General features: G+C 42.1%; 1 protein-coding gene and 1 pseudogene across 3 annotated transcripts in view; both read left to right on the top strand.

The window, feature by feature from the left end:
* The window catches only part of Cemip2 (cell migration inducing hyaluronidase 2), a 78163-nt gene that overhangs the window by 45256 nt on the left and 15059 nt on the right, over positions 1–17848 (top strand). For all 3 annotated transcript variants that reach the window (XM_055613936.1, XM_055613935.1, XM_055613937.1), the window contains 5 exons: positions 964–999; positions 1966–2121; positions 6123–6300; positions 8282–8497; positions 12722–12930. In XM_055613936.1, coding sequence (XP_055469911.1) covers positions 964–999; positions 1966–2121; positions 6123–6300; positions 8282–8497; positions 12722–12930 — 795 coding nt within the window. The remainder of the gene's footprint in view (positions 1–963; positions 1000–1965; positions 2122–6122; positions 6301–8281; positions 8498–12721; positions 12931–17848) is intronic.
* Positions 14347–15673, top strand: LOC129681788 (eukaryotic initiation factor 4A-I-like; annotated as a pseudogene).

Genomic DNA, 17848 nt, shown 5'->3' with positions numbered 1-17848 from the left:
TATTAGTATTAGTATTAGTATTAGTATTAGTATTAGTATTAGTATTAGACAGGATAGGCTCTGAGGATGACTACTACTGCAGATGTTTAGAAACCCCTCATTTTGGAGCTTTTGTTGGAACTGAACTAGTCTGGTGACATTAGAAGGTTTCCAGTGGGTTGACCAGAAACCTGGAATTTAGCTTTATATAATAAACACTGTTTGTGTCAGAGAGCTTGAAGCCACCTGGGGTTTTTACTTTTTACTGTTGTTCCTCTTGGGATCCCTTTAAATTTTTTTCTGGTTTTTCTTGCCTTGCCACTCAAAATGAAAGTTGTCTAATTCCATCTTAGTATGCCTGCTGACTGTGTCTTCCTGGAGTCAGGAAGTGCCTCACTTGTTTTTTTTCCCACTTGCATACAGGCCTGGAGCATACTTAGTTAAGTTTTAGTGTTAGACAGTCTAGCAAAAATTGTTTTGCTTTTCTGTTTCCCACCGACTATTAGTTTCTTGGCTTTTTACCATGGCCTCTGACTGTTTTCACCTCCAAATTTAACACTGTATTAAATCTGTAGCAATGGCATAGGTCTCAGACTGAAATTTTTTGAAGCAAATAGTGTAATAGAAAATAATGATTAAAACCACATTTCAGCTAATATCTTTATATGGTGTTTACTCTTCCAGATAGTATTCAAATACTTGAAATGATTTTTCTCAAGAATCCTATGAGAAATGCCACATTATTATTTCGATGTACAGATGAGAAAACTGAGGGGAAGGTGGTTGAAAAACAGGCCATAGTTGGCAATGTCAGGATTTGAACCCGGCACCCTCACCTTGGGGTGTGGTGACTAGGAGGTTTAACTTCTGTGTGGTTGGAGAGTGAGCATCAGGACTGTGGGGTTTACGCTCACACACTGAGGAAATGATCTCTTCCATGTTTATGGGTGACTTAGACATACTCTCATCTTCTTCCTCTTCCAGATTTGCAGATAATGGAAAGGGATTGACTTTTGCCAGGTTTGTAATGGTTTTAAAATATTTGATTATTTTAAAGCTATAATGTAAAATCACCCTTAGTGTTTTTGTTTATTTTGGCATAGGGGGTGGGGAGTTAACCCAGGGAAATTTTATAATTTATTAGCATTAAAAAAAGAAAAGAAAAAAGAAAAAAGATCACTTTTCTTGGTACCACTAGAGGGCCAAAAACATATACACATGCACATACACACACACATATGTATGTATATATATATTTTTAATAGACTAATTGCAGTCTTGCCAAAGTTGTAGGCTAATTTGTTGAAATTCCACAGAAGGGTAGGGTAGTCATTAACTGTGCTTAGAAGAAAACACTTGAACTTTCGGTAAAACTATTTAAAAATAGGGAATGAAAGAAGAAGAAAAACAGAGTGAAGATTAAACATCATAACTTTCCTCTTAGAACTTTCTTTAACTTAGGAATAAGTTTTGAGAACTAAACTTTCCGTGTGTGTGTGTGTGTGTGTGTGTGTGTGTGTGTGTGTGTGTGTGTATACATGGGTCTCTGTGTGGGCTTCTGTGTTTTTCCACAGTGCTGGGGATCAAATCAGTCTATGCTGATGTTTCATTCTGCAGCTGACCTGCACCTCTACCCTTTTATGTAATTTTTTTTTTTAATAGATAAAGAATATTCCACTGGCCTTGTTACTCATACTTGTCACTTAATTGCTGTATTCTGGGAAAATTCATTGTTGTTTGAGGCAAATCAACTGTTTCTAATAAATTAAACTTTATGTTTATATATAATTTTCAAGTAACTCACTAGTTTATAAACAGAATTTTTATAGTATAAAAGCAATTTCTGAGGATTTCATAATGTATGTTAGGAAACGGTATTAGCTTAATTTTCTGTGTTTTAGCTTTCTAAATTGTAGCTTGGCTTCTTTTGGGGGGCAGTTTAAACTTCTGTGAGGATATCTGTAACCACTGTTCTCATTTCACCAGTGATGGGAGCTTCCCAAGTGATGAAGGTTCCAGCCAGGAGGTGTCGGAGTCCCTCTTTGTCGGGGAGAGTAGGAATTACGGCTTTCAGGGTGGCCAAAACAAGTACATGGGTACAGGGGGAATAGACCAGAAACCTCGGACGCTACCCAGGAACAGGTGAGTAGGACTTTGGCAGCGGAGAATTAAATAGTGGAGACACAGCCTTTTCCTGTAACAAGCCTGGAGAGATTGCCTTGCTTTGGCTCTTTTCCTGTCTTATTATCAGTGCTCAGTATTACCCGTATTACCATTGTCTGTTATCCTCATGGGATTTTAGAACACTAATAATTATACATGTCATAGGTTTTATTATCAGTTTTATGAAGGAGCTGCTCTTGTTTCTTTTCACTTATGTAAGACCTTATATAAGTGAATTTCTTTTTCTCTCTTAATGCTTTTTTTTTTTTTTTTCTTGAGACATAGAAAGTTGCCAAACCATAAACTATGACATTAGGTCAATTTCCCTGCAATTCATGATGCTGGTTTTTCAGAAATAGCTACTGGAAAAGGGAAATTACCTCTGAAAAGAGCCCTAGAAAATGAGAGTTAGTCGGATGCCAAGCCAACTCAGAATCCAGCCAAGGCCGTATAATTAGGTGTGTTTAAGATGGTGAGGGGATAGGGGCAGAGTAGGGCAGGTTTTCTGTCATCACAGTCACAATTCTTTTTTTTTTTTTGTGTGTGTGTATGTGTGTGAACTTTTTTTTTTTATTTGAAAATAGATTCTTCTCTCATCCCAACCACAGTTTCGCATCCCTCCACTCCTAGTTTCCCTATACCTCCCCTCTCCTCCGATCCATTACCCTTCCATTTGTTCTTTAAAAGGAGCAGGCCTCCAAGAGAAGACAGCCAGACAGGACAAACCAAGATACAATAAAACAAGGCAAAAAGCCCTCATATCGAGGCTGGACAAGGCAACCCAAAAAGAGGAAGAGTCCCAGGAGCAGGCAAAAGAGTTAGAGATACATTGCTCCCACTGTTAGGAGTCTCACAAGAACACCAAGCGACCAGCCATCATATACATGCAGAGGACCTGGTGTAGGCCCATGCAGGCCCCATGCTTGCCATTTCAGTCTCTGAGCCCTTGTTAGCCCTGCTTAGTTGGACCATGTTCTGGTGTCCTCCATCCCTTTTGACTCCTAAGGTCTTCCCTCCCCCTCTTCCAAGAGGTTTCCTGACCTTCCAGCAGAGGGACCTGATAGAGACCTCCAGTTTAGACTCTCCCTCTGTACAATGCCTGGCCGTGGCTCTCTGCACCCATTCCCATCTGCTGCTGGAGGAGGCCTCTCTGATGATAGCTAGACAAGTTACTGATCTATGAGTATAATGGAATATCATTAGGAATCGTTTCACTGATTTTACCCGTTCCTCTCCACAGTTGTGTTTGGTTTTACCCTAGGTCTCTGGGCTATACAGTCTCTAGTTCCTGGCCAGCCAGGCAGTGGAGAGCATGGGATCCCTCTCATGTGCCTTAAATTAACCAAACACACACAATCTTCCCCACACACCCTCTTTTCATTCCTTACCCAACCTGATCCTTCCCAATCCTATTCCCAACCACCCCCAGTCCATCCAAAAAAATCTGTTTTATTTCCACTTCCCAGGGAGTTCCTCCTAGACCCTCCCCTTTACCTAAGCTCTGTGGGTCTGTGGATCGTAGCTTGATTATCATTTATTTAACCACTAATATCCACATATAAGTGAATACATACTATATTTGTCTTTCTGGGCCTGGCTTTACTTGTCTGCAGATTTCATGATGCCATTTTTTTTTTAACATCTGAGTAATATTGTATTGTGTAAATGTACCACATTTTCTGATATTCTTCAGTTGAGGGACATCTAGGCTGTTTCCATTTTCTGCCTATTATGGATAAAGCTGCTATGACCATAGTTGAAAAACTGTCCTTGTGACAGGATGGATCATCCTTTGGGTATATGCCCCAAGAGTGGTATAGCTGAGTCTTTAGGTAGGTAGATTCCCAGTTCTCTGAGGAACCACCATATTGACCATTAGAGATCTTAAAGCAGCAGTTGGATTAGAAACCTCTTCAAAGCTCCTTAACCCAGCTCCTGGGCCTAAGGTTTGAAGCTGTCTTCATTACATCTGTAGGAAAACTAAGTAGAAAATAATCTCAGTCATGTTCTTAAGACCTCACTTCTAAGTTGATGTCATCATGGCCCATCAAGGATCAGCCCATTGTAGGAGTGCTCCCCCTGAGTGTGGGTCAGGATGAGTCAGGGGAGTGGGACAGACAGACTGACAGCTTTCCTGGTATCCTGTGCTAGCCTCTTTTGTCCTTGTGAAGTAGTGAGCATGTCACTCTGTGCAGCTTTTCTGTTGGATCATGAATACCACTAGAAAAGGAACTTCCTGTTTTTCAAGTTGTACTGAAGACTGAAGCCAAGTCCTCCTGCGTTTGAGGAAAGTACTCTCTGTGCCAGAATGTATCCTCAGCCATACTTCAAGAATCTGCAGTAACTCACATTTTCAAATGCTTGCCACGGCCTGTTCTTGGTAGCTCACCTTCACTTATCCCTCACAAAACACAGGCAGGTGTGTGTTGCAGCCCCCCACTTTACAAATGAGAGCTTGTTAAGAAGCGGAGGCAAGATTTGAAGCCATTGAGTTTGGCTTCAGCTCTGCATGCATCATGGTTATACTGTGTGTATTTTACAGAAGCAGGGTTGTTGGCTGTATGGGTTGTGCCGTGGTGCCCAGTTCATTTCTGTTTTTATTTAACACTGACATCTAGTTTTATTTCAAAATGCTTTTTCTATCTTTGCTAAGGAAGATTAAAGAAACAGCCAAAACCTTCCTGGATTAGTGAACTCAGGTTTTCTTTGACTGTGTTTATAGTCTTGTCTGTGAGGGTGAGTCATGTTGATTTTTGTGTCCAGAGTTTATGCATGAAGTATAGTTTTAATCATAGTCTGGATTTCTAAACATTTTCGTTGTCAAACTCTGTCGAGGTGCAGACCAGCTACTGTAGAAATCCTCTGAAATATCCTCAATAAATACCTTAATAGGAAAACCAAGGAATTAAAAATTTTATAGTCTAAATAAACAAACGAAAAAGTTTTACCCTTGTTCTGTGGTTAGATAGGAGGCTTTCTCTGCTTACATGGGTGTGTCTTTTGGAACAAAACCACAAAGAGTTAACAAATAAAACATCCTCCTCTTTGTGAGACCGTAATGGCCCAGGATTACAGAGGAAGGGTAGAAGAGACTTTCAACCCTGGATACCTCCAATGAGGATGGCAGGAGTTGGCTCCCTCCCTTTCTCAACCTGGTGCCATAAAATTGGCTGCCCACAATCAACCTAGTAAGAATTTATTACCTTGACAGTTATCAGACTCCTTGTTTGACTTTATAAGCTTCTCCTCCCACCCCCAACTCCATAGCTCCTGAGTACCTGTGCCCTGGTCAATGGTACACAGCCACACAAATCTGCCCCAGAGACCCTGGCCACCTCCTTAGGGGCATAAATACTTCCTTCTTCCCCCAATTAAGCGAGTGGTCTCACTGAAGCTGTCTCCCAAGAAGGCTGTTTCTTGTGCACTCAGAGATTCTGCATTGCGCCTACCTGCCCTGCCTAAGCTTCTCTCCCTCCAGTCCAGCTGAGTGTGCAGCCAGCCTGGGTACCCTGAGGTGAGAAGCAAAACTGGGGCAGCACTTACTTCTATATCCCTCCTCTCTCTCTTTCTCTTCCTCTTCCTCCTCTTTTTTTGTCATGGTACTCAGGACCTTGGACACGTTACTCAAGCACTCTACACTGAGCTACATGCCCAGCCCTATAGAAAGCATCACAGCTGAGTTGATTCAGGGAAATTCAAGGCCCTTGTTTAGAGAGACCCAAAACAAAAACATGTCTCTCCCCACCAACTCAACTGTATGACGATATCATGTTGTTTCCATGCACTAATTACCTACAATTACTATTTTTTAATCTGTCCTAGGATATGGTATTTTTCACTCCACTAGGGCTTGTGTCTTGCTTACCACTGTGTCTTAGAATTTTGTTTGGTGCTTACTGGATACCCGAAGTATTCATAAAACATAAATGTTGTGAAAGGTACAGGTCCATGTTTATTACACATATCTTCTATTTTAATAGGACATTTCCAATTCGAGGCTTTCAAATTTATGATGGACCTATTCATCTCACAAAGAGCACTTTCAAAAAGTATGTGCCAACTCCAGACAGGTACAGCAGTGCAATTGGCTTCCTCATGAAGAATTCTTGGCAGACAACACCCAGGAATAACGTTTCCCTTGTGAAGTTCGGTCCACAGGTAAGTATGTTCTCATGGCTCCTCCACAGGGACCGTGGCAGGGCTGGTAGGATAGCACATTCCAAAAGACAACCTGCAACAACAAAGGATTTATAGTGAGTTGAATGACAGGAAGAAAATTGTATACGGTAGCAACTCTTAACTCATGACTCAATCTCGTTGAGTTCAGGATGAGAACAGAAGTCTGTTGCCACTCAGGCTATTTTTGACATTAGATAATGTCTTCAATAGAATAATGGCTTAGAGTGATGATGTGGTGAATTTGTCCAGTTTCATAGGAACAAGATGGCATACGATTTTGAGACACTGAGTAGTAAGCTGGACAGTAGGCCCATTGCTGCTGAGAAATCTGAATCCTGCCTGATGGTGTACTTTTCTCTGACTTGTGTCCCCTTCTGTGAGGGACATAAAGTTGGTATAAGGAGGCATATTGGAGCAATGTGATAGAAATTGGGGTTGGCCATTAAGAAGACTTAAAATTTGTATTCATGTTGCAGTTGCCCCCAGAATATTTTTCTTAGTTGTTTCACCGTTTTCCACAATCCACAGGACAATCTTCTTAGAACCTCACACCCTTTCCATCTTGCTGGTTCCATGTTTGGAATGGCATGAGCCCCCAGCTCCCTGATCCACACACAGCCAAAACTAAAACAAGGCTCACGACTCTTTCATCACATCCACACAAAACTTGGAGTGGCTTGGTTTAAAGTAGGGCTTGAGATGGGCTTTCCAAAAGCCATAGCATCAGAGGATTCACAGGGATCATATCAGAGCCTCATCCTCCCTCCCTATGGTGGGGATGTTGTGGGAACAGTTTGTGAATGCAAGAGAAAAGGGTACAGTAACGCCAAGGACCTGGAGCCAGCTGATTCCAAGCAATGCTGTTGTCCATCAAGGTGCTTCTCGTTTAGATGTGCTGTTGATACCCAGCATCCTTGGTTGAGGAGTGCACAGAACTGTTTAGAAGTGCTTCTGTGAGCCTTGAAAATGTTAGTGGTTTTCCCCTAACGGGAGACAGGTAAAAGCTTTAAATGGTGTCACCTACAACTCACTTTCTAATTGGATGCTATGTGATTACTGAAGGATTTATTTCATCTTATTTTTTATGTGCCATGGGGGGAATTCAAAGCAGGACCTTGCTTACATTGGCAAGATTTCCACCAGCTGAGCTACATCTCCAGCCTCCCAGGAAAGGCTTTAAAGTAACTAGCTGACAGGGGAGTTACTGAGCCAGGCACGTTCTGTGTTCAGATGAGATGTAGCAGCACCTGTTCTCCAGCAGACTCTACTTAGAGTTCAGCAGACCCTCTCCATCCCCTCTCCGTCGTAAGCCAGCACCGACACTATGAGTCAGTTTCGACCTGTACTGATATTTTTGCTGGGCAAGAGTGATAGGAATGGATAAGTTACTAAATCATTTGGAGTGAGGTAAAGTGATTATTGATATACTTTGAATAGATTTTTTATTTAATTCAGATTTAACTTGCATACAGGGACATGCACAAAATCTTTTTTGTTTGTTTGTTTGTTTGTTTTTGAGACAAGATTTCTCCGTTTAATAGCCCTGGCTATCGTGGCACTCATTTTGTAGACCAGTCTGGCCTTGAACTCACAGAGACCTACCTACTTCTGTCCGACAAATGCTGGGAGTGAAGGCATGTGCCACTGCACCTGGCTACATGTGGAGTTAATAATAGTTTACAAATAGGTATGGCTGGTTCTACTTTCCTCCCCCCCGCAGCTTCATCATTTAAGTGAAAATAAAAATGAAGTTGCAGCTTAATGCTTCCCAGTTGAGCTTCATGAATCTTTAGAGATGTTTTTGCTCAAGCATGTCATTTTGTAGGACAGAGGTCAAGTGATTGCCATGGTTGCCACCAGTGACCTGTGAGTTGTAAAACTCCATTGGGGTTCTGTGGCAGGCGCTATGTGAGCTGACGGGAAGCTCATCCTGTGATATTCTGGTCTTTCCTGCCGCCAGGTCTCTCTAAACGTCTTCTTTGGAAAGCCTGGCCCCTGGTTTGAGGACTGTGAGCTGGATGGTGACAAGAACTCCATTTTCCATGATGTCGATGGCTCTGTGACAGGATACAAGGATGCCTATGTGGGGAGGATGGACAACTACCTGATCCGCCATCCAAGCTGTGTCAACGTCACTAAGTGGAATGCAGTGGTCTGCAGTGGGACCTATGCCCAGGTAGGTCCAGAAGGTGGTCCAGGCCTGTGGCTGCCTCTGGGAGGAGGATGTTAGCTCTGTAGGGATTGGGGCTTTCCCAAGCACAGTTTTTATGGGGGCGGGGAAGAGAAAGAGAGAATATTCTGCTACATGTGAACTCAGAGAAGTGAGTCTGCCGGGGATGTGTTGTAGTTGGTATGCAGCTGAGACAAGAGAAACCATGCTCCTTTTCCTGAGACAAGGTCTTCCCATGCAGCCCAAACTGGCTTGGAATTTGTGGCAATCCTGGCTCTGTCTCCACTTCTTGTGACTCTGCAACACCATAACAGATAGTTAGGCCTGAAGTTTCTTGACCCTTAGGCTTTTCTTACTGCATTCTTCTTACTACATTTCTTACTATATTGATTCCCTTGAGGGAGTTTTATTGTTTACTTTCAGGGTTCTTATCTCTGTGAGATCTGACTTTGAGAATATCAGTAAGTCACTGAGAAAGCATAGTGTACCAAGGAAGGAACTGAGGTTTGGAAATCAGTAGACAAGAAGGAATCCAAGGAAATCCTAATTATATTATGATAGGCTGTGGAGATTTGGAAGTGATAGCACAGATATGTGGGGAAATACCTCTTTGAAATCATTAAGCTAGTATGTTATCTCCGCAGATGAGAGGCGTATTTGCAAAGTGTACATAGTTAAGAGCACAGACCCTGGCATCAGACTGTCTGAATTTGAATCCTGGATGTTGTTACTTGCTGAAATGTGAGGTGGATAACTCAAGGGGTATTCTGTGGCCCTGCATAATGGGAAGAGTAACAGAACAGGATGTTTTCACGGATCATATTTAGTATGCAGTCTGGCTGTTGTTGAAGTGCCTGCTGCCAGTTGAAGAGCAGGGCTGTAAGTCGCAAAGCTGGCTCTAACAGAGATTTGGAATGATGGAAGAGCTTACAGAGCTGAGGATTCAGTTACCCATATATTAGGAGAAGATTCCTTAAGCCCCATATTTAAGGCAGTAAAAGTGTGGGATTTAATCATAGATTGCTAGACTAGGCGTGGTGGTACACGACTGTGATTCTAGCATTCAGTAGCCTAATGCAGATAGATCTCTACAGCATGGTTAGCTTGGGCTACATAGTAAGACAGTGTCTAAAAAAAAAAATCAGAGGAGAGAAAAGAATAAAAGAAGAGGCTGATTTGAGCACCAAGAAGGAAGTTGGAGGAAGAACAAGGGACACTCTAAGTCACCCTGGCCTGTGATGGCTGATACCAGATACCTCTCTTTATTGTGTGGTTTCTCCCTGCCACTGACCTTGGCCTAGCAGCCTGCTAAGCACAGTGCATGTGCTTGTGGCTTCCTGCTTGGCGCTTCCCCAAGCACCCCAAGTTTGATGTGGTTTTCATCTCTCAGCCTTCTGTAGTCGGCATGCCTTAGGGTACAGTTCTTCATTATTATTCTGACTTTGAAATGTTGTAGAAGAATGTTACTCTTAAATTAAAAAAAAAAAAGTCTAGCTTGTTCTCTGTAGACAAGAAAAAGACTTAAGAATGAAGACTAAACAGTACTTCCTGTTTATTCTATTAGCGCCTTTGTTGTGGGAATTCTCATTCCTTTGAATGGGTGAGGGCAAAAGGTAATAGAGGAGCAAGTCCTTCAGGGGATGAGGATTAGATGGAGAGTTAACCACAGCGTAACAAGAAAGAAAAGAAAGTGGTTTAAAATGGGGTCCCCCTATTTCAATTTGTTCTTATTCACATTAAATGTCCCCATCAATACTTAGCCTCTACAGATATTCTAAAATTAAAACCAAAACAAAAATAAGGAGCCTTTACTCTTTTAGTAGCTGCAGTTTTTATTGAATTTAGTTTTTGCTAACTGTGTGTGTGTGCATGTGTGTGTTTATATGTGTGCATGACAGACTGACTGAAGATGGTGAATGCTCACTAATGAAGATATTAAATGTCTGTAAAGTATGTGGTATATGGTTATAATAGGTAGTAATTTTTGTAAGTTCCAGTTTTTAACTAAATACTATATATTCTCATTCATTTACTCAGTCAACCATTTGGCCCTTTGGGTTTGTAATGCTATTTGAGATCTGAGTCTAATCATTCGACCTTAGGCAGCAGGGTAATAGTTTTACTTCTGTTTGTTGAGTCATTTATGCTTCTCAGGAGAGCGTCTAGGAATGGGAGAACCATGGGTTACAAATTCTTTCCTGGAGATTTGAAATTTTGGACAGAAGCCCAAATATATAGCTGTTTGCTTTTATTTAGGAGTATAGTATGCATTTGTGGCAAGAGGTGGCAGCAACAGGATGTTATGACAGAATTGTTGTTCTTCGTTTGTTTTTCGAGACAGGGTTTTTCTGTGTAGCCCTGGCTGTCCTGGAACTCATTCTGTAGACCAGGCTGGCTTTGAACTCAGAGATCTGCTTGCCTCCGCCTCCCCAGTGCTAGGATTAAGGACGTGTGCCAACACACCAGGCTTTTCAGAATTGTCATTCTTTAGTTACCTGCAAGTGTTTTTAGGTATAATTTCCGTCTGCACCTGACTGATGGGAAGGATGAGGAAGAGAAGTGCTGACATTGGTAGACCCACAGTTGCGCACACTACGACAGATTGTCATTTGGCAGAAGGCAGAGAGTGTGTCTGCTATCTATTTCTCTCTCCCATATGTGCTAACTATGTATTTAGTTGCTGGAGGATAACACAGTAAAGTGGTGCAAATTGTATTTCTGATGCTGTAAAGACAGACACAGGTGGATCCCTGGGGCTTGCTGGACAGCAGCCTATCGCAGTTATGGTTTCTATTGCTGTGAGGAGACACCATGACCATGGCAACTCTTATAAGGAAAGCATTTAATTGGGGCTGGCTTACAGTTCAGAGGTTTAGTCCAGTATCATAGCAGGAAACATGGCAGATGCAGGCAGGCATGGTGCTGGAGAGGTACCTGAGAGTTTGGAGCAGCAGGCAGCAGGAAAAGAGAGTGACACTGGGCCTGGCTTGAGCATCTGAAACCTCAAAGTCCACCCCCAGTTACACATTCCTCCAGCCAGGCCACACCTACTCCCACAAGGCCATACCTTCTAATAGGGCCACTTTCTGTAGGCCCATGCAATTCATTTTTATTCATACCATCACAGATCCTAACCCTAATTTGTGAGGTCCATGTCAGTAAAGAGATCCTGTCTTAGAAAGCAAGGTAGACAGTGCCTGAGCAGAAATGACATCTCAGGGCATCCTCTTGGCCTCCACAATCTCATGCACACATGTGCCCCACACAGTTGCACACATACATGAAAGTGTACACGAGCACACACACATACACACATTCCAAAATGTATTTAAAGAAAGAGAATTGCTAGTCTTATGTTTCCTACTTCCATTTTGAATCTTTAAGTGGTGTCAGTACAGGATTAAAATATCCTATAGAAATGAGTGTTGAGAAGAAATTCTGGCTCCAAGAGCATAAAGCGGAGGGCCCACTGTGAACAAGATTATAGAAGAGTCCAGGGAACTGTGGGTAAAGTGTCAGTATTCTGTATGTGATTTCATTCTCCTGGAGAATATGTTGCTAGATATTGATTTGTTTTAGAAAATTGTTCTGAGGCTGTCTTGTGAAAGATGCCCTGGAAGAAGGAGTTAGTTTGGCCTGGAACGTGGTTCAAATGATACTGGGGAAAAAAAAAAAATCAGGAATTTCCAATTTATCTAAGCTTAGCATGTTTTTCCAGATACTGTAGAGAACTTTTTAACTTCTGTTTTCAAATGGGTGAAAAATGACTTCTTGGGCAAATAGAGGTCATGGAAGACTAAAGCCAGAACTCTCAGATATGAATTTTCCATCCCATGGATCAGAGGAAGTCTTAGATTCTGCCTGGAGCTTATCAGTTCTCCCTGGTGCTTGCTGATTTGTTTTGGATATGTGCTCTTCAGATGGTGGGGTTTCTGTGACAAGCTATGCAAGCCGCAGAAGTTCTCCATTCTGATGAAAAAGCTGGCCTGTGCTGCTGGAGCTGATGATGATATTGGCCAGCAGAATGAGGGTCTGGTTTTAGCCACATCTAGCTTCAGGAGTCTGTATCGTAAACATGGCTCACCCCTCTTGGCCACTACTTATTTGGTCTGGCACTTTACCACAGAATCTCTCTTTTTAAAGTAGAGACCCTTGATGTATACTGGGTAAGTTCTTGGAACAGTTTAATCTTTTATTCACTCCCTTCCAATTCTTAACTTTTTCTTAAAGGTGTATGTTCAGACATGGAACACTCCGAATCTTAGCATGATCATCACACGAGATGAATACCCATCCCACCCAATGGTGCTTCGGGGTATCAACCAGAGGGCCATCTCTCCACAGTACCAGCCTGTCGTCATGCTGGAGAAGGGCTACACCATCCACTGGAATGGCCCAGCGCCACGTACCACTTTCCTATACCTCGTGAACTTCAACAAGTAATGTTTCTACTTCTGTCCTTGCAAACAGTTGAGCAGGCAGTCACAGCAGAGAAAAGAGTAACATACTGTAAAGCCAGTTCATGCACTTTATTGTCGTGGAGACGCTGTCTAAGCTGTGTGGATGGAAGCATGATGTACAAATTGATTATGCAAATCAGCTTGGATTTTCTCTGTCATCAAGTATTGTGTTCAGAAAGGCTGCCCCACAGTGGGGGCTGCTTTGCTCTGGTTTTGTTTTCTGAGGTAGTTGGGATTGAATCCAGGACCTCAAGTATGTTACCAAGAGTTCTGCTCTAAGCCATATCATCTGCTCAAAAGATAGGTTTTAATACCATCTGCTGAGCGCTGCAGTTCCTAAGGCTGGTCTCAGTTTTATGTGGTTTTTCTGAGTAAGCATGTGGAAAATTAAATTAAAAGGCTGGCTTTTTTTTTTTCTTCCTCCCCCCCCCCCACCATGGGGAAGGGGATGACACAACCTTGCCATATAGTCCACACTATACTTGAAATTGTGACAGTCTTCTCCCACAGCTTTGCAAGTGCTGGGATTATGGTATAAATCACAGTAGCTGACAAAATTGAAAGAATGTTGATTCCAAGCATAGACTGGACAGAAGAAAGTGACATGATTAGTTGGCATGGCCACTAGGGCAGGAAGAAGGAGTTTGGGGCTTGAATACTAGGTATTTCCCACCCCTGCCATGTGGTATTATTCTGTCCTGTCTTATGTCAGATTAAGCACATTAATAATAATCTCTGAGTTCCTAAAATTTGTTGATACTGTGATAAGGGAAAGATATCAAAGCACTTTTTCCTCTAGTAGGTTTATCAAGCCCACTTGGATTCTCAGTTCTCATCTCTTCGTAGTCTGTCTATTGTATGCTTCTAAATTTGCCTGATTGAATGCTGTCTGTCCCTGTCCCTGTGTCTGCATCTGTGTCTGTGTCCTTAACCAGGGGCTCCAATTTATTTATTGAACAGCACAGAAAACATCCCATGGGGAAGGAATGAGGGACACTTTACAGAAATCTCAAACAGTTTCACAGTGTTGGTAAATAAAGCTTTACTGACTGTATGAGCCCAATTGTCCCAGATAAACAAACTACTGCAAATGCAACTGCAAACAATCTTTATCAACTTGTATCTATGTTGCTCCCAGCATTTATAGTGAATAGGTTTTATAAGGTTGCTTTCAACCTATTTGCAATTTTCAGCATTTAATGCCATAACATACATACTCGGGGTCAGGGTCATGGAGGAATACATAACTTATGATCGTAGCTATGCCTTAGCTTAGTTAGCAAAAGTTGATTACAACTAGGAAATTCAGGACAAGTTGTTGATATGTTGTTCTCTTAAAGGCCGGTAATCAGACAGTCTGAGTACACAGAAGGATAGCAGTCTTAAGTCTCAGGGTGTATCCTTAACCTGGCTATGAGGTCCAGCAAAAGTTCCAGCCTCCTGTCTGAGAGTCAGGATTCTTGAACCAGAGACAATGGTCCTAATAGGATGGAGCCTAAAGGAGTAACTGGAATGAGACTGTGGATAGCTTTGATGACACGAATCTTGCAGAATCCCTTCTCTGTGGTTTTTATGCCTACGGTCTTGAGAAGGCCTCTGCCATTTGGCAGGGAGTCATTCTTCATTGTGTCAAGGAGGTATGATGGGAATGCTCAAGCCTAGTCTAGGACGGAGAAAACAGCTACATCTGCCATATCAGTACTTTAGCAGATTGAACTAGATCTAACGGCCACTCAGGGCTTTGGTTCTGGCATCTGCTCATGAATTGGCTCAGCAAATACAAAATGTAGTTTTGTATTAGGGGACTGCATGGGTGACTCTTGTTTTGCCTGTTTGGGGGCTACCAGTCTGAATGCTTAGGTGCAGAAGCTGTGGATAGAAGCTCCCCAGCATCATTGTGAGCACCCCTGGCCAGGTGTTTGATATGCTTACCTGGAGATACCTGTCCCCCAGCTACATCAAGATGTTTGTGCTGGATAAAGCCGATGAAATGTTAAGCTCTGGGTTCAAGGACTATATCTGTGATATATTCCGAAAGTTCAACAGTATCAGGTAGTTTTGCTGTCAACTACAGTGCCTTCTGATGTCTTCAGAGTTACCAAGAAATTCAACGAGAGATCCCATTCAGGTTTTTTGTCAAGAAGGAAGAATTGACCCTGGAGGGTATCTGCCAGTATACATCAGTGTGGACTAGCAGAGTGGATACCCTGTGACTCATGTGAAATACTGTCACCGAGGCAGTAATCTTTATCAATTCCAGAAGAAAGGTGGATTGGCTCATTGAGCAGATGCATGCCTGGGATTTCACGGTTTCTGTCATGTATGACGATATGGACCAAAAGGAATGAGATATGAGCACTATGGAGTTCTGGTCTGGTTCCAGAAGAGTAGTAATTACTACTGACCTGCTGTCCAGAGCCTATCAGTTATGACTGCCTTACCAACAGGGCAAACTGGCCCCACGGAATTGGTCGCGGTGGTTGGTTTGACCGTAAGGGTGTGGCTACTAACATGGTGACAGCAGAAGACAGGGAGACTCTTCGGAGACTGAGACTTGCTACAGCACCTCCACTGAAGAGATGCCCCTCAGTGCTGCAGACTTCATCTGAGGGGCTGTCCTGCTACCTGGCCCTAGCCAGGGCTCGCTCCTCAAGCCTGGGGAGCAGAAGAACAGCTGGAGTGAGGAATGAAGGGAGCCAAGGGATGAAGATCTTGTTTTTGCTTTTCTCTCTTTGAATAAATGTCACTTTTTCAAGAAAAAAAAATCCAATCTCTTAGAATCTTAGCACGTAAAAGAGATTTTCATAATAATGTCTCATGATACTGTCCTAACTAACCAGTTGTCTGTCCTTATAGTGTCACATTCCATCCAAGGCTGTATTTTCACTGGTTTGTTCATTTACTGTGTGACAGTTGATATAAAGATGAATGAGCTCACATTAGAGGTGGGAGTAAATATTGTTTGTTTCCTCCCCTCCTCCTCATCTTCTAAGTCTGCTTTAGTGGACATAGGATAGGAATACCAATTCTGCACTCTGCCTAGGGGGGTAGAGCCAGGACATGGTGAGGAAGTATTATTCTATAACTTGTCAGTGTTGTTCAAAAGTCCAGAGCTGAGAAAGGGCCTGCTCCGCTCGGAATGGTAGATTTGGTGAATAGGAATTTAGAGAACATCAGAGAAAGGATAGAAGTTTAAGCTAGACGGTGGGTATAGTGATAACCATTCCCTGTGTCTTTGGGGAGCTGGTTTTAGGACTCCTTGAAAACACTAAACTCTATACATGTTCACATCCTTATATGAAATGCCATGATATTTGCATGTAATCCACATGTACATATCCTTCTGTATTCTTTGATCATATGTAGATGCTTTCTGTGTTAGAGTCATAAGCGGTTGTGACACTGTATTGTTTAAGAAACAACAGCAAGGAAAAAGTGTATGTTTTCAGAACAATTATAGTGTCCTTTTTCTTTTGCATGTTTTCAATTTGCAGTTGGTTAGTTGAGTGTTATGTGGAAGCTGCAGGGTCAAATAGTCTGAATTGTGTGGTGGCTAGCTCATGGGATTCCATAGTTGCTCAAACCTATACCTGAAAATTGATTAGCTTGTTTCTCTTTTTGGCCATGAAGCTTTGACTTGTTGGGATTTTCTTAATAAGTAGTTGAAATAAACAGAGGACTGGGTACAAGTAGCTCACTTCCAACGCTGGGTACTCACGATGGTGGATGCCCTTCATGTGAGATTTGTGCGTGCTCCAAAAGAACCACTACTTTCTTCTCCAACATTGCTGCTTATCTGTAGCCTACTAATATTGCCACGCCCTGATGCCCGGCAGTCACTTCTTATGCTGGCCCTTCCTTTTCCATCTCATTGCTAGCAAACTCTCATTTCCAGATATTTCCAGGCTCTCCTTCATAGTTTATAGCTGAATTTAGGGCATCAACATCTTTACCCAGATCCTTGCAGCAACTCCCTGCTCAGTCTCACCATCTTCAGTCCCTGGTTCCCATTGTGTTCCTGGTAAGATTTCTCCAGGACCAGCCTGATGTTTGTTGCCTGTGAGCTGCAGAGAATCCAGTGAGAAAAGAACAGTAGGTAGGGATGTGGAAGAGTAGCCAATGTTCCTGTTCCAGAAAGCTATATTGAGCTGGATCATGGTTTTGAGGTGAGATACAACAGTGAAATGATGGAGAGGTTCTATTAAGTACGATGCAAACTTTTCATACAATTCTGGACAAATGAAAGATTTTTAAAGGGAAAAAGGAATGAGGCCAGAAGTTTTAAAAATCAACACCAGGTTGAAGTAAAGTCATTTTTTCCTTGCCTAATTAGCTAAGAGTTCATAAAATTACATGATGGGCAGAGGCAACAGGAAGAAATGAATAATTTTTTCTGAATTTAGTATAATTACAAAGAGGTCATAGCTCTACTTCTGAAAATAACAAATTAAACATTTAAATTCTGTACTTAGTAAACGTAATAAGGAAAATATAGAGAAACTATAAGAATATGGAGATAATTCTTAACCCTAATTGAAGCAAGGCAGATAAACACGACTGACCTATTTCCCTTCACCCTCAGGTTTTTCTGAGCTGTTTAAACAAACATGAGCACTGAGGTTTTCTACCCCTTTCTGCTGTTACAAATGATACCTCATAGAACATCTTTGCTTTTAAAGCTTTTTGTCTGCATTCATATTTATTCCTTAGTGAGATTACTTGGCAAAATGTATGAACAGTGTGAAACTCTTGCTCCATATGAAGGCTTTTTAGAATGATAGAAAGGTTGTGGCGCAGGCAGTGGTAGTGACTACACATCACTGTGAATAAAAATCAATGCCCTGAACCGTACAAGGAAAAATGCTTCAAACGATAAGTTTTACAGGGTAGTTATCTC

The sequence above is a fragment of the Psammomys obesus genome, unplaced genomic scaffold, assembly GCF_907164565.1.
Source record: "Psammomys obesus unplaced genomic scaffold, mPsaObe1.curated_primary_1811, whole genome shotgun sequence".
In the NCBI taxonomy this organism is placed as follows: Eukaryota; Metazoa; Chordata; class Mammalia; order Rodentia; family Muridae; genus Psammomys; species Psammomys obesus.
Note: the sequence above shows the minus strand (reverse complement) of the source record. Positions and strands in the feature narration are given on the sequence as shown.